Source organism: Balaenoptera acutorostrata, chromosome 8 (genome assembly GCF_949987535.1).
Source record: "Balaenoptera acutorostrata chromosome 8, mBalAcu1.1, whole genome shotgun sequence".
Classification (NCBI taxonomy): domain Eukaryota; kingdom Metazoa; phylum Chordata; class Mammalia; order Artiodactyla; family Balaenopteridae; genus Balaenoptera; species Balaenoptera acutorostrata.
Window position 1 is genome coordinate 103,186,399 of NC_080071.1, and position 19,504 is coordinate 103,205,902.

Consider the following 19,504-nt stretch of genomic DNA (forward strand, 5'->3'; position numbering starts at 1 on the left):
GTGCCTGAGTTGGGGCTCACCTGATTCAAGCCCTGGGTCATTATCCTGGCTCCCTGGCCCAGGGCTCCATGTGGGTGGTTCTGCCACAGCTGGCCAGAGTCATGGTGACCCTTGTAAGTGGACCTGTAGGCCCCATGGTGCCCCTGGAAGGGACGCTGGGAAGGCTCTTCGGTCTGGCTGGGATGCTGAGACCTGGAGCTGAGAGGATTGGCTCTTTGGGAATTTCATGGAGGGCAAACAGTCCACATCACAGTGGTCCCTGAGGGCTTCCTGGAGGAGGCTCTTTGTACGAGAAAGTCGTCGTGAGTGATAACTACTATCCTGGCAATACCTCGGAATGGGCCGGGTCCTGGGTGAGCACAGTGTGGCCGAGGACCACGATGCAGTGCCCTGGGAGAGGTGGCCTCGTGGTTCTCAGTCCGGTGAAACTGACCAGGCTGTAGCACCCCTTCGTGGTCCTGGGGTGGGAGCAGGCGACAGAGGCCCCACCCAGGAGGTGGGGTTTCGCTCTGGGCAGCTGCCCCCTTTTATCCGGGCCACCCTCTGATTTCCTCACCTTCAACCCACACGTATTGAATGCCTGTGATATGGAGAACTCTGGGCTCCGCGTGGGCTTGTGGCTACTGCTGCCTGATGTCTTTTAGGCCAAAGCTGTGGGCCGACTTTGGAGGCACTGAGCTGTTCACAGCCTCACCTCTCCAGGGTCTGCGGGAAATGGCCGGGGGAGTCTTGGACAGGCCCTTGTCCTCCCCTGCTGCAGGAGGTGGAGGAGGGCCGAGGGGCTGGAGTGGCCTGTCCTGCCTGTAGAGTTCAGGACTTCTGGCTGGAGGGGGGAATGGGGCCAGTCACCCAGAGCCAGGATTTCTGCATAATTTTCCCTGAGACGGGTTTGGCACGGTTGCCAGGTGAACATTTTTGTCCTGTGGGAGAAGCCCCTGGGAGACTGTGGGGCTTGGGGTGGTGGCCGTGGCCGCTTTGGGGCTCCCGGGATGGGTGTGGCTGGGTATCCTGCTGGAGGGCCCCCAGGCCCCCGCCCTGGAGGATCGGCCCCGGAGGATCGCCAGGGGAAGCCAAGGCACGGGATCTCATCTTTGCACGTTGGACTGCAGATGTTTCGCCTTTTGGCCAAATTGACATTCCCATTTGGATCCAGTTTTCTTTTGAGCCTCTCCTCCTTCTGCCCCACCCTGCCTCACGCCTGGCTGGAGGCTGGGGAGCCTTCAGGCCTTTGGCTGGCCGTGAGCTGGGGGACTTGGGGTCCCGGGGCTGCCCTGCTGGCTGACGTGACTTTGGGGAGACAGTGCCACCTCCTGAGTCTGTGCTCTCCTGAGCCGGCCAGCTCCGGACGTCCCCTGGGCTGGTTCCGAGCTGCTCTCCATGTGTGCTGGGGCCTCCCCAAACCTGCCTGCAGGGCCCCGGGGCCCTGCCGCATGGCGAGCTTTCCCACCGCCCTCCATGTCCGCCAGCGTGTAGTGGAGCTACCAGGGCTGCAGGGCCTCCCCAGCACTGGACAGCTCTCCCCCCCACCTCCGGCCACCCCTGGTGTTCCTGAAAGAGCCAGGATATGAGGAATGTGACTCGAAGGGAATAAAAGACACAGGCCCCGACTTCTAGGAACTCTGAAACCGAGCCACCCTGCCCTTTGCCGCGTTGCTGGGTGTGTGAACAGCGCTTGCTGCACAGCTACGAGCTGCTGTGCTGTCCGCCACCGTCTTGGCTACGCTTGTCCATTTGGGGAGTTAGGACCAGCATCGTGGGGACCAGAGCGGTGGTCTCTGTGGCTGCAGGAGCCGGGGCGGTCAAGGTGGTCCTGGAGGATGTGGGACTCGAGCTGGCCTGTGGGTACTTGGGTGGGAGGCCCACGTGACAGTGCGAGGTGCTGGAGGCTGGAAGTGTGGGTAGTAGCCCCCCATCAGGCACTGGGATTCTCAGAGGACTGAGGCAGGGATGGTGTGGCCCGTGGCCTGGAGGGCACCACAGATCTGGCCCATTCCAGGAGGGGCCCGAGGCATGCATGCTTAGAGACATTTCTTTTATTTCCTATTCTCCCTTTAATTTTTTTTTTTGGATAATATTTGTTTTTATTAGTCTTCTGTGGACTCCCTTTAATTTTTAAATGAGATTTTAAAAAGTGAGGCGAGGCGCTCTTGCTCACTCTAGCAAGTTCCAGCAACCCGAAGGTGATGTAGTCAGGAGCATGGTGGCCCTTCTTCCCTCCAAATCCCACCCCCAAATTCTCCACGGCTCGGCCACGGCACAGCGGGGGGTAGGCCCTGACTCGGGCTGATGCTGGTGCCTGAAGCTGGATGGGACAGCTGGGGGGCTCAAGTTGGATGGGGCAGCTTGGGTGTGCTCTGTGGCAGTCTGGCGGTTCCGGCCAGTTGGCCTGCGAACGTGAGGCTGCTGGAGGGGAGTTTTCTCCTGGGCGGGGCCTCCACGTTCGTTCCTGGGCTGTGACTCAGAGCCTGAATCCAAGTCAACCCCCCTGAGTCACTGTTTCCTGCAGCGCCCTCCGGAATGTGCTAGCTGAGCCCTTTCTGGGGCCGGGGTCTGTGACTCACCCCTACCCTGGGCTCAGCCCTCGCCAAGCTCCTTTCTTGGGCTCTGTGACGGGGTCTTAGCACCACTGCCTGGTGGGTGTGGGCAGGCCTGGAGGGCGCCCGGCTGGCGCCCGGTCCGCAGGCCTTGGGAGTGGGTGCAGGCCCCCTGCCCAGCACCCCGGCTCCCTCCTCCCCTGCCTCTCCCCTGCCTCTCGTGGACGTGTCCGATCTGCTGCCTCTGGCCTCAGTCTGGTGGGGAAGGGTCACAGAGGAGAGAGGGGTCGGGAGAGGGTGGGAAAGACTCTCCCAGGGAGGCCAAGTCAGGCTGGTGGTTGAGGCTGAGTAGGGACAGACCTGTGAGAGGAGGGAAGGAATAGTCAGAGGGGCCGGCGCGGGCTGGGGCCAGAGAGCTGGGCGGCATGCGGACTCCTCGCCTGAGAGAGGTTCCCCTGGAAGTGAGCAGGGTCCCAGCTGGCTGGGTCTGGGGCCTCTGCCCCATCCTGTGCCCCAGCCCCCTTTGTCCCTTGTCTCATACCTTCTTGGCTGTGCTGCCCCCTCACCTCCTTCTTGGCGCACCTGGGCCAGATGCGGGGGGGCGGGGAGGGGGTTCTCCCTTTGGCCATGGCTGCTCTGCCCGCCCCTGCCCGGAATGCCCCCGACGGGCCTGGCTGCAGGGGCCCGAGGGGCTGCATGGGGAGGTCTGCCCGGGCGTCCACATCCACTTCAACCTCCATCTTGCCCGAGCCCTGGTCCCGTGCACTGCGGGGTGGGGAGGGGGCAGGGTCTTGGGGTGGGCCTGGCCTAGCCTGGGTGGGCTGGGACAGAGGCCCGGCAGAGGGGAATGACCCGTCCCGCCCCCCAGGCCGAGGAGGAGCTCATCAAAGCCCAGAAGGTGTTTGAGGAGATGAATGTGGATCTGCAGGAGGAGTTGCCGTCCCTGTGGAACAGGTGAGGGGCGGGAGGTGGCGGGCTGAGCCTCGGCCGCCCTCCCCTCCTGAGGCGGCATGGCCATTCTGCCTGCCCTGCTCCGTGCCCTCCCAGGGCTGGGTCCGGTGAGGGTGGAGGCGAAGCAGCCCGTGTGGCTCTCCTGGGCTGCCCACCCTGACCTGCAGTTCACCTGGCCCTTCTTCCCTCCCCGCTGCAGCCGTGTGGGTTTCTATGTCAACACGTTTCAGAGCATCGCAGGCCTGGAGGAGAACTTCCACAAGGAGATGAGTAAGGTAGTGCCCCTGGGCTGTACTCCACCTGCCAAGGGCCAGGGTCAGAGGCATGGGTGGGCCGAGCTTCCTCTTCCCTGCTGGGGTTGGACACATGCTGGTGACCACAGAGGGACCCTCTGGGCCCCTGAGAAACAGTGTCAGGGCCCAGTCCTCAAGGAACAGAGTGTCAGGGTCCAGTGGGAGCTGCTGGGTGCTCTGGGGAGGCTGCGAGTGGGCCCCAGGGGTCCAGCCCCGGCCCCCTCCCTGCTCCTGGTTCTCTTCTTGCCTGGGCGGAGCCCGCCACCCTCAAACTGGAAACGTGCTCTCAGGCAGCCTTGGCCCAGGGAGCTCAGTGTCAGAAAATGGTGGCAGTTCTCCAATTTGTAGGCAGATAATAAATAAATTACTAAAATTTTCCCAATTAAAAAAATGTGTTTTCATGTTTCTTAAGACACTGAAACAAGTCTGCTCTATCTATAGAATCTGGCATAAGAAGGGGTCGGATTAGCTAAAATTCCTATGTCGTGTTGTCTTCATTTTGATTAAACTGGCAGTTAAGCTGCAAAGCTGAGGTGGAGAAACCTGGCGTTGGCAGCTCCCTCCCTCCCTGTGCCGTGGGTGGACCTGACTTTGTCTCCTGGGCCCAGAGGAATGAAGTGACTGTGGGGCATTCCAGGCCCAGGGCAGGAGGAGGGCTTTTGCCAGCTTGGGGCCTGTCCTGAGTGGCCACCCTCAGTATGGTTTCCTGCCTGGTAGGCCTTCCCTTTCCTTCCTACTTTTTCTTCTTCCCTTCGATTTGAGACAACTTGTAAAAAAATTTAAAAAAACAGAGAGAGGTGTTTTGGGAAGAAAACATTTATGTAAAGTGGGAGGAAAATTCAGCTCTGGGCTTCCTAGTGGCTAAAGCAGAGGGAAGTATACTCAGTAAAGAGAATCACGAGGTGCATGGGGTAAACCCCTCGTCTTGCCTGGGCTTTTGGTGAGACCTCTGGCAGTTGTAACGTGGCCTGAAAGCATCTTGGCAAGTGATTTAACAATTAGGATCAACAGTTAATTTGCAAAACCAGTTGAAAAAAATTAAAAGCAGTACAAGCTCTATGGGGCATTTTAGGAAACGCCTGTAAGTAGGAAGAAGAAAAAGGTGGTCCCAGAAACAGTAGCTGTTCGCAGGGCAGCCCACTGCCTCCTCCTTTTTTCCTGTGGGTTTTCTGGGACAGGTGTGCTGGTTCCCTGCCCCCAGTGATGGGGAGAGAAGAGCTTGCTCCTGGCTGGGGCAGGGGCACAGGGGCGGGGCTGGTCGGGAGGAAGAGAAGCAGGGATGTTACTAGGGAGAGAGGGGGCTGTTCGGTGGCCCCCACCCAACCGGCTTGCCGTCCCTCCTGCAGCTCAACCAGAACCTCAACGATGTGCTGGTCAGCCTGGAGAAGCAGCACGGGAGCAACACCTTCACGATCAAGGCCCAGCCCAGGTGAGTGACGCGCCCCCGTCCCCCGCAGAGGGCTGCTGGGGGCTGAGGGAGGCGTGGTCCGGGGCCGGGCTCTTTGCCGAGGTCCTTTCTGGCTTGGCCTCGCTGTGCTCAGGGGAGCAGGTGAGGGCGCCCCTGCTCCTCCACGCCGTGTCCCACCTGGGAAGGAGCTATCCCGGGCAGCCTGCAGCTCCCCTGCCTGGGCCTGGCTTCCCTGTCTGTGGGGCAGCAGTACGGTTGCCTGTGCAGCTTTGCAGCTGGTATGGGGACTAAATGATTCAGCCCAGTGGGAAGGGAGCCTCCTTGTAGAGCGGGGGCGTGGCCCCAACCTTATCCAAGGCGCCGATTGGCGGGGAGGGGGGCGGGGGCGGGGCTTGTTCCTGCCCTCTGCCCGGAGGGGAGCCCTGCTTCCTGAGGGGAGAGCTCCAGGGAGGAGGGGAAACACCCGGCCCTCGGCCGTGGCCGGTGGGAAACCACAGCAAGTCCGAGATCTCCCTTCCTTTCTGTCCGTGAGCTGCTGTGCATCGCAGCACAGCGTGGAGAGCAGCGGGGCACCTCGCCCTCCTCGTCTACAAGGCGGGGTGATTGCGTCTGGTTCTTGGGGTAATTGGGGTGTCCCCTAGGAGGAGGAGGGCAGTCAACATTCAGTGAAATGTCACTGTCCCTCTTCTCCCCTGAAAGCACAGTATGTGTGAGGGAGGGAGCGGCCCACAGGGTGCCCTGGGGGCAATAAAGGCCAAAACGTGTTTCCCAGGTCACCGCCTGGCCTGGAGGTCACGGTGGTGCGTCCAGGGTGGGTGAGGAGGGTGGAGGGCGCCGCCCCCCCGGGCGGGGCAGGCAGCGGGGGCCAGGCCGCCTTGGGAAGGGGCTGGTCTGAGGGGAGAGGAAGGGCCGTGGGGGCTTGTGAGCCTCCTTTGCAGCAAAGTGGGCAGCCAGGACGCCACCTCTCCCAGAGTCCCCCCGCCGGCCCGCTGATCCCGGTCCTTCTTGGGCCCCAGAGCCCCTGTGGCTGGACCCCGGGCAGGACGGGGCGGGTGGCAGAGCTCCTGTGGCTGGACCCCGGGCAGGGCGGGGCGGGTGGCAGAGCTCCTGTGGCTGGACCCCGGGCAGGGCGGGCGGGTGGCAGAGCTCCTGTGGCTGGACCCCGGGCAGGGCGGGCGGGTGGCAGAGCTCCTGTGGCTGGACCCCGGGCAGGGCGGGCGGGTGGCAGAGCTCCTGTGGCTGGACCCCGGGCAGGGCAGGGCGGGCGGGTGGCAGAGCTCCTGTGGCTGGACCCTGCGCAGGGCGGGCGGGCGGGTGGCAGAGCTCCTGTGGCTGGACCCCGGGCAGGGCAGGGCGGGCGGGTGGCAGAGCTCCTGTGGCTGGACCCCGGGCAGGGCAGGGCGGGCGGGTGGCAGAGCTCCTGTGGCTGGATCCCGGGCAGGGCAGGGCGGGCGGGTGGCAGAGCTCCTGTGGCTGGACCCTGCGCAGGGCAGGGTGGGCGGGTGGCAGAGCTCCTGTGGCTGGACCCCGGGCAGGGCAGGGCAGGGTGGGCGGGTGGCAGAGCTCCTGTGGCTGGACCCCGGGCAGGGCAGGGCGGGCGGGTGGCAGAGCCCCTGTGGCTGGACCCCGGGCAGCGCGGGCGGGCGGGCGGGTGGCAGAGCCCCTGTGGCTGGACCCCGGGCAGGGCAGGGCGGGCGGGTGGCAGAGCTCCTGTGGCTGGACCCCGGGCAGGGCAGGGCAGGCGGGTGGCAGAGCTCCTGTGGCTGGACCCCGGGCAGGGCGGGCGGGCAGGTGGCCAGCGCTGTCCCGACCTGAGCCTCTTGCTGCTCGCTGGGTCCTGCTTCAGGGCAGCGTCCTCTTCTGCTTGCTCTGTGGGCACCACTTCAGGGTGCCTGGCAGGACGCGGAGGCCAGCGGGGGCCGTGGGCGGGACTGGGCCCTCTTCCCGGCCTCCGGGAGTTAGGAGGGCTTCTGCCCTTAGCACTCCTCTGAGCAGAGGGGCGGCCGATGAGGGAAGGGAGCAGGCCGGGCCCACATCTGCATTTCCCCCAAATGAAGGCCTCCGCGTCCCGCCCGTCCCCACAGAAAGAAAACTAAACTGTTCTCCCGGCTGCGCAGAAAGAAAAACAGGTACCGGCAGTGAGTGCTGTGTTGGGGGGGCCCTCGGAGGCCAGCACCCCGGCCCCTGTGCATGCGCCTGGCCCTGCCGAGGGCGCCACTAACCCCTAACTCGCCTTCCTGTGTGTGGTGTGCATTATTAGGGGGCAGAGGGCAGAGGGGTGTCGGTGGGAACGGGGGGCGGGCAGACCGCCTTCGCACGTTCCTCCTGGGCTGCGGCCCGACCAGGAGTGGAGGCTGCAGCCAGAAGGGAGGCCCGGGAGGCTCAGGAGAGGGCTGCTGCAGCTCCGCGGCTTGTAGGAGTTCTGTGCGTGTGTACGTGTGTACATATACTGGATGTATGTGTATTCTTTAAGGAGGCAAAGACGTTCCCATAAAACACATTCAGTAAAGGTGAGAAGGAACCAGCGAGTCTCCCAGGCCTCTGTGCCACTGTCTGGCCCCCCGCCATGCTCGGGCAGGTGATGTGGTCACTAGTTTCTGTCTGTCCTGCTAGACCTGCCCGGTCCAACACAGCGGCCGCCTGCCTCATGTGGCTGGTGGACACTGGAAATGTAGCCAGTGTGACTGAGGAGCTGAATTTTTAATTTGTTTAATTTAAACAGCCACCTGTAGCTGGTGGCTGGTCTCGGTCAGCACTGTTCTAGAGTTTCGTTAGGCAAGTACAACACAGATTTTTATTTTGCACCCAGTAGCGGGCCGTGCACACCGTTTGTCCTTGTTGGTACTGAGACTCGACTTGGGGGCCTCACCCTCTCGTCCCCGCTGTGAAGACCCCCCCCCCTTTATTTACCCCCTCTGCCCGTTGCCTCTGCCAGTTGCCCAGGTTCCCCGGGAGGACCCGTGGGAGCAAAGGCTCGGGGCCCGGGGAGCGGGGCTGGCCGTGTGCTGGCGTGAGGGGTGGACGGCAGGCAAGCTGGCCCGGAGGCCCGTGGGCTCAGGCTGAGGAGCGGGGCCGCCCTGAGCGCAGAGGCTGCTGCCTGACACGTGGGGTGAGACTCACTTTGCCTCTAGGACGTGTGGCTTTCTCCTGCTGTGGGGCTCGGCGCTCCTGCACGTGGTGGTGGCCTGAGGGAGGCTGGCCGGCCCCTGGTGGCAGCTCCCGGGTCCCGCCCTGCTCCCCGTCGGGGCCCGCAGACCTCAGCTCCGGGTGTGGTTGTCACCGTGTCCAGGGCAGGCCCTGCTGCGGACACCTGCCCATTCCCAGTGCTCACGCCTGTGTCGCCTCGTTTCCACCCGTCCTCCTGCACACGAACGTGCAGTTTCACACGTGGGTGCACAGGGCACACACTTGTGCACATGTGGGTGTCATGTTTTTCCAGTGAGTCTGGACACACACATGCACCCTTAGTTTCCCAGGATCTACGTGGACACACAATGTGCAAGCACATTTTCACACACGGGTCCCCAGGGCATTGGCATGTGCATACACCCTGTCACACGCACACTCCTTCCTGGACGCCGCGGCCTCCCTCCATCCGGGCCCCTCTCTTGTCTCGCCTCTGCAGTGACAACGCCCCTGCGAAAGGGAACAAGAGCCCCTCTCCGCCTGATGGCTCCCCTGCTGCCACCCCCGAGATCAGAGTCAACCACGAGCCCGAGCCGGCTGGTGCGGCCGCCCCCGGGGCCGCCCTCCCCAAATCCCCGTCTCAGGTAGGCACATGTCTCGGTGGCCTGTCCCCTCCCTTCCTTCCTCTGCCTCTTGCTCTGCCGCCGTTCCCCTCCTTCCCCGTCCCCTGTCCCTGCCGGCCCTGGCTCCCCTCCGTGGCCCCGGCCCCTGCCAGGGTCACAGGGGCATCTGTGACCGTCTGTCTCCTCCTTAAGTGTCCCCCCCACCCCCACCTGCTGTAGCGTCCCCGTCTCTCCTCTCCCCTGGCCTTTGGGCTCCTTGACCTTCTCCGTCTCCCTTTCCTCCCGAGACACAGTCTCCAGGGCCCTCAGCCCCCGGAGCATCCAGATCTGCGCAGGTGGCTGCCTCCCCCTCTTCCTTGCCTTCTTCCTTGCGGGGGGCCATGCGGGACCCTGAAAGGGGCATCGAGAGGAGGGGCTCAGTGAGGGGAGAAGGAGGGGGAAGCCCGCTCCCCCCGCCAGTTCTCTCCAGGTTTCTGCAGCGTCCCCGGGAGCTGCAAAGGGAGGAAGGAGGGGTGGGGTCCACCAGGCAGGACCATCTGAGCCCTGCTAGGCTGTCCCCTGGCCCTTCGGCTCCTGGCCGAAGCTCTCCCGGTTGTGGGCCCGCTCGACAGCTGATTAGGAGAGCGACGCTAAGAGGGTGTTGAGAGCCTGCACTTGACTCGAGCGCTTGCTCTGGGCCGGACCCTGCGCCAGCCTTTCTGTATTTTCATTCATCGTCCTCACAACCAGCCTGTAAGGCAGATGCTGTTATCACCCCAACTCGACAAGCGATGAAACCCAGGCTTGGGCCAGGGGGGTGACTCGCTGAGGTCCCCGAGTGGGCAGGTGTGTGGCCCTCTGCGGGGCCCTGGCTAGGTGATGGCCAGAGGCTGGGCTGCAGCTCCTCCAGGGGTTGGGGTGGGCAGAGGGCCTGGGCGTGCAGGAGCGGAGGCAGGGGGCTGGACGCCCAGCTCTCTCTCAGCTCCTGTTTCTCTCCCCCCAGGGCGGTGAGAGCCAGACCCTCCGATGGCAGCCCCTGGCGGCCCCGCAGGCCCTTCTTTCCTTCTTTTCTATCCTGTTCTCTCCTCTTCTCTCTTCTTTCGCTCCCTCGCCCTCCGCCCTTCCCTCTCTCTGTACAGGGTTTCCGACTGCCTGCTTCGGCCCCTCCCGGGGGCCCCTGTGGTCTTGGTGTCCGTATCTTGGGGAGCAGTGGCTCTCCTTGTTGCGTCCTCCTCAGTGGCCGGGTGGGACCGTGGCCGGGGGTGTGACTAACGTGGCTTTGTCTCTGTCTGTCTCCCCGACCCCCGTGCTCTGCTGTGCGGCCCCCCGCCTGCTGCTGACCCCCAGCTCCGGAAAGGCCCACCAGTCCCTCCGCCTCCCAAACACACCCCGTCCAAGGAGGTCAAGCAGGAGCAGATCCTCAGCCTGTTTGAGGACACGTTTGTCCCTGAGATCAGCGTGACCACCCCCTCCCAGGTCAGCCGCGGCCACCGCGGCCCAGCTCTCTCTCCCTTCTCTCGCTCTTTCAGGGTGTGCATGGCCTTCCCCCCTCTCCCACCCCCCGGTGCCTCTGCCTCAGGAGCAGGAGTCTGGCTGCAGGGGTCGGCTCTGGGCCTCTCTCTCGCACATCCCTCCCTCCCTCCCTCCACCCGTCATCCCTCATCTCTGAGCACGTGGCCAGACGTAGGGACATGGGCAAACAGTCCTAGTAGAGACCGTCGGCTCCGCAGTGGCCTCCGTTCCATTGATGCTGTGGCCAAAAGGGGCAGGGAGCACGGAGGACCTGGGCCAATCAGGGAAGGCTTCCTGGAGCAGGTGACGTTTGCCTACGAGCAGACACAGTGTTAGCCAGAGGTGGCAGCGTGCGCGTAGGTCAGGACGGGTGAGGGACAGGCTCAGGAACTGCCGGGAGTTCCGTGCGCGTCAGGAGAGCGCTGCTTGGGCGGCGGCGAGGAGGTGACTCGCAGGGTTGGGAACACCTGCAAGGCGCTGAGACTTTAGCTCCCAGAGCTGCTGACCCCACTTGGAGCCGGGGCTGTGGCTGGGCCGCAGAGCCCGGCTCCTGCTGTCCATGCCCTAGGAGGCACGTAATGCCCATCCCCAGGGGGACGGAGGGAGGGCGGAGCAGGGGAGGTCACTGTGGTGGCAGGGGGGTGGGCCGCACATGGTCGGGTCGGCTCACAGAGGCCGCAGTGCGCCGACCACTCCAAGCCTGGCCTCCGGGCCTCACAGCCGGGCTGCCTTGTCCCCGCCGGGCCTCGCCATTTGTGCAGGCTGGCTAGTCCCGGGCTGTGCTGGGCCCCCGTTGCCGCGCTGCTGTGGGCTTGTCCTGCCCGGGCCTCTGGGTTCTGCCTTGTGCAGGCTCCTATGCACAAGCTCAGAGGCCTGGAGGGAGGGGCAGGGCTGGGGGGTGGCATGTCGGGGGAGAGGCAGTTAGGAGCGGACCGTGCTCTCCGCGGTGAGGGACCGTGGGGTGAGTGGGCTTCAAGCCCCCATGGGAGGACTTTGGGTCGGAACTAGGGACTTCCAGTGCAGGGCGGCTGGGGGAGGGCAGGGGTTGCCCTGCTTCGGGGGACCCGGGAGGGAGCCTTTGTGGAGAGCCGGCTGAAGCTGGCCCCGGGTACTCCCGGCGCCTCGGGGAACCGTGGCCTCAGGGCAGCTTGTGGCTGGGATGCTTGCTTGCCGCCTGGAGCCCGCCTCCGCCTTGGGGTGCACGCGAGGGCTAGCAGACACTGCGCAGGGAGTGGAGCCAGCCGCTGACCTACGGGGCCTGGTTCGGTTTTCAGCCCCCTCTGGGAGGGGTTGTCCCCACTTCACAGGTGAGGAATTGAGGGCCTCACCTGCAGCCAGGCCGCCCGCTGAGCGTGGCCCTCGCCGTGCTCCCCGCATGCCTCCCCTCCGTCCTTCCGCCCACTCCCCGGAGCCGGGGCCCCGCCCAGCGGGGTTGGAGAGCGCTGGTGGGGGGTGCTTTGCACGGGGCTGGGGTGGGCTGGGGTGGGCCGGCCCCCCCAGGACCAGCGCTGCTCTGCTGGGCTGTGGTGAGTAGCCTGCGTGCCGCCCCCGAGGCCGGTTCCGGGCCTGCGCGGGGGGGAGGCTGGCCTGCTGGGAGGTGAGCAGAGAGTGCGCGGTCTGCCCTTGGCCTGGTGACCCTGTCCCCTTGGAGTCTGGTGGGGCGGTGGCTGCCTGGCCTGGCCGGCTTCTTGGAGGGGTGGGTGGTGGGGCCACGAGGGGCAGAGAAATGCTGCCCGCAGCCGGCGGGGGCACCCAGGACCCAGCCCGCGCGGCCTCCCGGACACTCGCTCCTCTAGAGGTGGCAGTGACCTTCCTCCCAGGCTCGTTGGACAGGGCTTGACCTGAAGGAGAGTCCGTGGCTGGGGATGAGCGTGGGGCGGGAGGGAGTCCCCTGAGCTTGGGCCTGGGCCCTCTGCGCTCTGCGCCTTATCCCTGAGCTGTGCGCTGGCAGCACCAGCCCTTCTCAGCACTGCGGGTCTTGGGTCTCCCCGCACAGGCCGCAGCTCAGCTGGGAAGGCCCCCCCCGGGGGACCCCTGCCCACGCTTCCAGCTCTCCGGTCCTTCTAAATGGAGGACCTCAAGTGCCTCGGGCTGGAGGGCGTGTCCCGTCAGTTCTGGGCCCCATCAGGCGGCGGGGAGGAAAGCTGCTGGCCCAGGCTTGCGGGGCTGCGGCCCTCCCAGCCCTGCCTGAGGGGAGGACCCTGGGCCGAGCCAGGGCAGGCATAGCCGTCCCGGTCCCCGGGGAAGCCCCTTGTGTGAGACGGGGCCACAGGTGAGCAAGCCCTCCTCCTAGGAAGGCAGCGTGTCCGCTGGGCACTGGTGCCAGGCGGCTTGTCCTCCAGGGTGGCTCTGGGAAAGACTCTTTTCTTCCATGATCGCCTGGCCCAGCTTACTGAGGGGCTGGCTTCTCACAGTGTGGACGGGGCCACTGCGGCCCGTCTCCTGGGGCCATTCCTGCCACATGCACATCCCTGGGCTGCACTCAGCCCCGCTGAATGGGAAACTTGGGGGGCTGGGGGGGGACGTGCAGTGTGAACACGGGTGCTCAGGTGTTGGGGACCCCCCCCCCATTACGACGGGGCTCCTGGGCTCTGTGTGCTGGCTCGGCCCTGAGCTGGCTGGGGGTGGGTGTCACCACAGGACTGCCTGTCAGTCTGCGGCAGCAAGGGGAGGCCTGTACCCGTCCAGGGGCCCTCCGAGCCGGGGGACTGAGTGTGGTCTTGTCCAGCCCGGGCCGTGGCCTGGGCTGCTGCTGGCGGGCGCAGGCACTGGGAGGCCTCGTCGGCCTGCAGGATGGGGCAGACGCGAGACAGCTGGGGGCTCGGCCTTGGTCTGGCGGGTGGCTGCCTGGGGGCCGGTGGCCGAGCTGGCCCCACGTGTGTCCTTGTGTGGGTGGGGCCTGTGCCGGGGGTGTGGTGTGGGTCGTGCCCTTGTGTTGGTGGGCGTGTCTGGGAGCGGAGCCTGCTGTGCTGCCCTGGCTGAGTGCTCGCAGCCTGTCACTAACTGCCTTCCTTCTCTGCCGCTGTTGCCAAGTTTGAGGCCCCGGGGCCTTTCTCGGAGCAGGCCAGTCTGCTGGACCTGGACTTTGACCCCCTCCCACCTGTGGCAAGCCCTGTGAAGGCGCCCACGCCCTCTGGTCAGGTTGGTGTGAGCCCACCACTGCCCGCGGGCCCAGCGGCCTCTGGGCACCGGGGCCTGGGTTCATGTCTGCCCACCGGCCATGTGGGCCCATCTAGGCCCAGGCCTTTGGGGGTCCTGGGGTCACCAGGCTCTCCTCCCACTCACTGCCCTTCCCCTGGAGCCCTGGCCCCCAGCTCTTGTCACCCTCCCTGGTCCTGACCATGGGGAAGGGAAGAGGGCAGACACAGGTCAGCAAGAGGACCCTCAGGAGCAGGTCAGCCGATCACTCACCTGGCAACTTACACGGTCCATCTCAGCATCCTGCTGCCCCTCTCCTGGCGGCAGCCCCGGGTTTGGGCACTCCCTGGCCTGGGGGTCTCAGTAGCCTGGAAGGTGTCCAGGACTCGGTGCTCTGGAGACCGCAGAGCCCGGCTCTGTTCTGCCCTGTGCCTGCTGGGCTCGAGGGCCCTGGGACGGGTGCGGGGTGGGGGTCCCTGGGGACTGCTTGCCTGCCGCCGTCTCTAACCTCCGTGCTAACTCTGTCCTTCTCCCCTCTGCTGTGCTCAGTCAATTCCGTGGGACCTCTGGGAGGTAAGCTGTGTTTGCTCTGTGCCCACCCCGCCTCGTCCTGCACCTGGCTGGTTCACAGGTGCACACGCACACGCACGCTTGGCCGTGCCCACGCACATAGGGAGCTGCCGCGCCTCCAGCTGTTCTGTTTCCCCCCCCGCCCCCCCCCCCATGGAGACACTGGGCCTTCAGCCAGGCCCTGTGGGAAAGGGCTCCTCAGCTTAGCCTCTGAAGAGTCCCCCGTGGTGCAGCCCAGTTGTCAGGGCCTGTGAGTGGCGTAGACAGTGACCAACTGGTCCCCGAGGGTGGGTGGGGTGTCCCCGTGCTGGGCCAAGGCCTGCTGGGTAGGGGGGCCTTGGGGTGGAGGGTCCTTGCCCCCGAGGAGCGTTCTGTCAGCAGGGGCCCCGCAGGGCAGTGGCACCTGGGAGCTGCTGGCACAGAGGAGGGGGGAGAGATGATTCGAGAAACAGGACAGAAGGAGTGAGGCCAGACGCCTGCCCGACACGTGCTGTCACCACCTGGTGGCCCAGACATCCACGTCCTCAGGGAGGACACGGGACACCCCACAGCTGGTGACGCGGCTCCCGCCGGAGCAGGAGGGGCTGGCGAGAAAGTGCCCGCAGCCCAGGCTCTGGGGCTCGCAAGCTCCAGGGTATTTCACTGGAGGAGGCCAGAGAGAGCCTGGCGCAGGCAGGCAGAGCCTCCCCCCAGCCACGTGCTGAGCTGCGTGTGGCACATTCGCACTTTCCTGTCCCCTGGGCAGTGGTGGGAGGAGGTGTCCCCCCGGGGAGTCTCTGTCTGTGCCCCGTGGGGCTCCGGCCAGGCCGCAGGCGCCCATCTGCTCCTGTGGGCCCACGCTGGGCTGCTCACGACCTTCTTCTCTTGTCTCCCCACCCCCGTCCCCCGCCCCTCCCACCCTGTTCTCCCTGGTGACCCATCACTAGCCCACAGAGAGTCCCGCTGGCAGCCTGCCTTCCAGGGAGCCCAGCGCTGCCGAGGGCACCTTTGCCGTGGCCTGGCCCAGCCAGACGGCCGAGCCGGGGCCTGCCCAAGTAAGTGCCCCCGCCAGCCCCTCACCCGCCCCCAGCCTCTGGGGGTGTAGCATGGAGGAAGAGCCCGGAGGAGGGGGCACAGGACGGACAAGGCCACCGTGGGACTGAGGGTGAGGCTAGGGCCCTGAGCCAGGAGGCCCCGGGGCAGGGCTTGTCTGTCACTCGTGCTGGGGTGGCTCAGGTCAGGTCAGCCCCTCACCCGCTCGCCAACCCCCCACCCCAGCTTCCCAGCTCAGGCCTCCCACGGTGGGAGGGAGGCATGTCTCGAGCACCTCCAGGTCCATGGTGGGCACTCTCCAGAATTCTCCTTTAACCTTCAGCCTGACCTAGACATTTCCTCCTCCTACAGATGAGGAGGTGGGGGCCAGGAGGGCTCAGTGATTGCTCCCAGAGCTCAGAAGTGGCTGAGTTTCAGTGCGGGCCCAGCGCAGCCTGACTGCAGCCGGGCAGCGTCCGAGGTGCCCTGCCTGGGCCCTGGCCATGGGAGCCACCTGTGAGGGGCCAGCGGGGCCAGGCGGGTGGGAGGAAGCCGAGGCTTGGCCTAGGGCTTGGGCTTAGAGGGCAGGGCCTGTGAGGGAGGCTCAGGGGTGGCACCCAGGGGCCTGCGCTGGGCTTCTCAGCAGCACGTCACTAGGGGTCCGTGTGTCTGCCAGCACCTTCTCCAGCCGCTTCCTTGCCGGAGCCTTTCTTTGAGGGGCTCCCTGTACCAGGCAGAGGCACTGGCTCTCCGTGGCCCCTCTCCTTGTCCTGGTCTCAGCGCCCCATCCTGTGTCTGACCCCATGCCCGCATTTATGTTGCAGCCAGCAGAGGCCTCGGAGGTGGCGTGTGGGACCCACCCTGCGGCTGGAGCCCAGGAGCCCGGGGAGACAGCAGCAAGTGAAGCAGCCTCCGTAAGATGACAGGGACCAAGGCCCTGGCTTTTCTCCCCGCCGCCCGCGGCTCCCTAGCCCCATGTCTTGTTCTGTGCTGGTCCAGGTCATGGTTCTTGGTGAGGAACCTGGAAGCAGGCTGGTCTGGCATTGGGCACAGACACCCCCTTCTCTGCCCGCGCGGCCCCGCCCTCCGGGACCCACTCCCCGCCCTCGCTAACCTGCGCCCCCTCCCCCCAGAGCTCTCTCCCCGCGGTGGTGGTGGAGACCTTTTCGGCAACTGTGAACGGCACGGTGGAGGGCGGCAGCGGGGCAGGGCGCCTGGACCTACCCCCGGGGTTCATGTTCAAGGTGAGCCTGGCCTGCTGACCCGCAGCCTCCGTCTGCCTCCATGGGGTGGGGAGGACACTGGGCCCGAGGCTACGTGGGGGGCCCAAAGCCGTCCCTCCCCGACTACCCGTCCTCTGCTCCCCGATCCGCGAGGTGGCGTCCGAGCCCCGCTCCTGCTGCTTTCACCTTCTCCCGGCGCCCACGGGGCTGCAGGTGGGACAAAGGCTGCCGAGGAAAGGGGTGTCAGCTCTCCCCACCCTCTGCAGGTGCAGGCCCAGCACGACTACACGGCCACGGACACGGACGAGCTGCAGCTCAAAGCTGGGGACGTGGTGCTGGTCATCCCCTTCCAGAACCCGGAGGAGCAGGTGAGGCCCGGTGCAGGGAGGCGGCGCGGCCAGCAGGGGGCAGCAGAGCCACGCCAGCGGACCCGAGGCCTCTCCCCACGGCTGCGCCTTTCTTTACGCCTCCCTTCCCTGCGGCCGGCACAGTTCCCCTTTGCTGCTCTCACCCTGTCTGCCCCCCCTCAGTCTCTCACTTCCTGCTTCTTGCTTCCTCCTTTCCTCAGCCTCTGTCTGCCTTTATCTCGATTCTCTGTATCCTAGTTCCTTCGGCCGCTTCTCCCTTCCAGGCCCCCCCAACCCGGGCCCCCCTCCTCCAGGACCGCATCCCAGGCTGCCCTTCCACGGACCACACCCCCCCACCCGCCGCTCTGCAGCCTCCTGTTGGCCCCAGGTGCCACCCTCCAGGCGGGCCCCGCCCTGTCCACAAGGGCACGCGCCTCCCTGCCCACGTGACGGACCCCGGAGTCCACAGCCCTGCCCCCAGCTGGCCCTCACCCTGATGCCTCGCAGACCCTTCCCCTGCTCTGGCCTCTCCTTGTTGTGAAGGTCCTCAGAGTGGGCTTTGCTGAGCCCTGGGGGGCGCAGAGCGGGGCAGAACTGCCTCCTCCCCCCGCCCCAGGTCCGGACGGGCTGCTTTATTCAGGTCACTGTGGCCCCTCAGCAGGAGCCCCTGTCTGTGGGGTGCTGGTGGTCCAGTGGGGCTGCCCACATGGGTATCCAGGTGGCAGCCACCGTGCAGAGGGGACCTAGTGGGACTCCAGTCCGTTCAGTCACCAGCATGTCCCTGTGGTGTAATTGTCAGAGTGGCCGAGGGTGGGAGGAGGGCTGAATTTGGGGTGAGGCCAACCTGGCTGGGGCGTCCTGGGCTGGGACTTCAGGACACTAGGTACTTAGTGAGGCCACCGTGGGCTGGGAGGTTTGAGTAACAAGGATTTCCTGGGCCTGGCGCTGAATCAGCCCGTTTTCCTAAAGCCCCAGGTCTCCGCCGATCTCCCCGGTGGGCCAGCCCTGGGCTAGGTGGGGTTTTCAGGAGCAGACTCCTGGCCTCCCAGCCCACGGTGGGAGCCATCTGGGGTGGGTGGAAGTGGCTCAGGTAGGACACACGCAGGGTCTAGGACAAGGCAGGTAATCCTGCAGGTGGGTCCCAGGCATAGCGCCGCTGCAGGGGCAGCAATGGCAGGGGGTGTGTGGTCACTGCAGGCCCAGAGGTCAGGGCTTGTCACGGCTTGGGTAGATGATCCCTGTGAGGGGTCAGTATTAAAGCAAAGGTCAGGTTCGACCCGGAGGGCTTGGTGGGATGGCCTCAGGTCCCTCTAGAAGCTTTCAAGTGGTCAGTGCTCAGCAGAACTTTCTGGCATTGTTTGTGGAAGGCCGGAAGAACAGTTGATGTCCTCCTCGGTGATGTGGCCTCTGTGGGCACCAGCTGGTGGGAAGCTCTTTGGTGGGGGACTGAAGGAGTCGTTTAGAGGCGTTTGGACCAGTGCGGCAGTCAGGCTGCCTTCCCGCGCTGAGGAGGACTCACCAAACAATAAAGAGTTAAATGCACCTCCTGCAGGGAGGGATGGCTCCTGGGGTGCGGGGCCCGGTTTGGGTCTCAAGAGAAGAGCAGGGAGTGCTGCCTGGAGGAGGCGTCCTTTAAGGCAGGTGTGCCGGTCTAGAGGAAATGAGCGGCCAGAAGGAGGGCTCGCCCTGTCGGGAGGGACGCCGTCCTCCCCCAGCCGCATGCAACGCGCTGGCTTCCCCCCAGGATGAAGGCTGGCTCATGGGCGTGAAGGAGAGCGACTGGATCCTGCACAAGGAACTGGAGAAGTGCCGGGGCGTCTTCCCCGAGAACTTCACCGCGAGGGTGCAGTGAGAGCAGAGCGCCTGGTGGTGCTGCGGCCGCGTGAACGGCAGCACCTTTTCCCGAAAAATGTGTGTTTCTTTTTTTTTTTTTTTTCCGTTTTTGTTTTTAAACTTTTGAAAAGCAAAGGGAAATTGAGGGGAGAGACCTAAGCCAGGAGGTGTCTTCCCAAAGATGAGGTGGTTTTCCAAAGAGCCTGGTTTCGGCGAGTCCGGCGGAATCGCCAGCGTTCCTGAAGCTGCTGTATCCCCTAGTTGAGTTCCCGGCCGCCTCCCCGCCCGCGCCCGCTGGGTGGCGCCGCTGCCGCCGCCTGGGTGCCCGGCCGCGGGGCGGGGCCTGGGGGCCGCCGCGCACCGCGCTTGCCTGAAGCTTGGGCCGGCCGCCCGGGCCGGGGCCCTCCTTTCCTGGCAGCTGCCGCGGGTGGCGTCCAGCGTCCCCTGAGACCTCGGGCCCAGACACCAGCCTGGCCTGGCCCTGCCCCGCAGACGTCTGTGTGCTGTTTGAAAATAAATCTTAGTGTTCAAAACAAAGTGAAACAAACAAAAATGACAAAAGTACTCAAAGTGTGTGTGTGTGTGTCCCTCCGTTTCTGTCTGCTATGCAGTGCAGCCGCGATTATCTGTGCTTTTGTCCTGAGACAGCCCCCGCTGCAGGCCCTCTGCCCTGGCCAGCACCCCTGCCCGTGCGTGACCTGCACGTCCTCTGGGGCTCATCTGGGCCCGGACCCGGCAGGGGCTTCAGCCCTGTCCCGTGATGTTTTCACTGGCTGTTGGTGGGGATGCAGGAGATGGGGGCCAGGTGACGGAAAGGGCAGACAAGGGGCTCGAAGAGCCAGGTCTGTGCCCAGGAGTCTGCTGGGTGCCGCCCTCAGTGACTCTATTTAGTGCGTGTGAGAACTCGGGGGCAGTACCAGGGCTGCATTGCACAGATGAAGAGTCAGGCTCAAGGG

At 65.2% G+C, this 19,504-nt stretch overlaps 1 protein-coding gene across 19 annotated transcripts in view; it reads left to right on the top strand.

Annotated features, from left to right (window-relative positions):
• BIN1 (bridging integrator 1) overlaps positions 1-19,112 on the top strand; it is a 57,898-nt gene extending 38,786 nt beyond the window's left edge. For 2 of the 19 annotated variants that reach the window (XM_057551098.1, XM_057551101.1), the window contains 13 exons: positions 3,403-3,488; positions 3,685-3,760; positions 5,125-5,207; positions 7,244-7,315; positions 8,812-8,956; positions 10,262-10,390; positions 13,460-13,567; positions 14,114-14,137; positions 15,061-15,168; positions 15,970-16,059; positions 16,279-16,389; positions 16,635-16,736; positions 18,460-19,112. In XM_057551098.1, coding sequence (XP_057407081.1) covers positions 3,403-3,488; positions 3,685-3,760; positions 5,125-5,207; positions 7,244-7,315; positions 8,812-8,956; positions 10,262-10,390; positions 13,460-13,567; positions 14,114-14,137; positions 15,061-15,168; positions 15,970-16,059; positions 16,279-16,389; positions 16,635-16,736; positions 18,460-18,567 — 1,242 coding nt within the window. In that variant the 3' untranslated portion in view covers positions 18,568-19,112. The remainder of the gene's footprint in view (positions 1-3,402; positions 3,489-3,684; positions 3,761-5,124; positions 5,208-7,243; positions 7,316-8,811; positions 8,957-10,261; positions 10,391-13,459; positions 13,568-14,113; positions 14,138-15,060; positions 15,169-15,969; positions 16,060-16,278; positions 16,390-16,634; positions 16,737-18,459) is intronic. The other 17 variants (XM_057551099.1, XM_057551102.1, XM_057551100.1 and 14 more) reach the window with 12 other exon arrangements.
• The last annotated feature ends 392 nt before the right edge of the window (positions 19,113-19,504 follow it).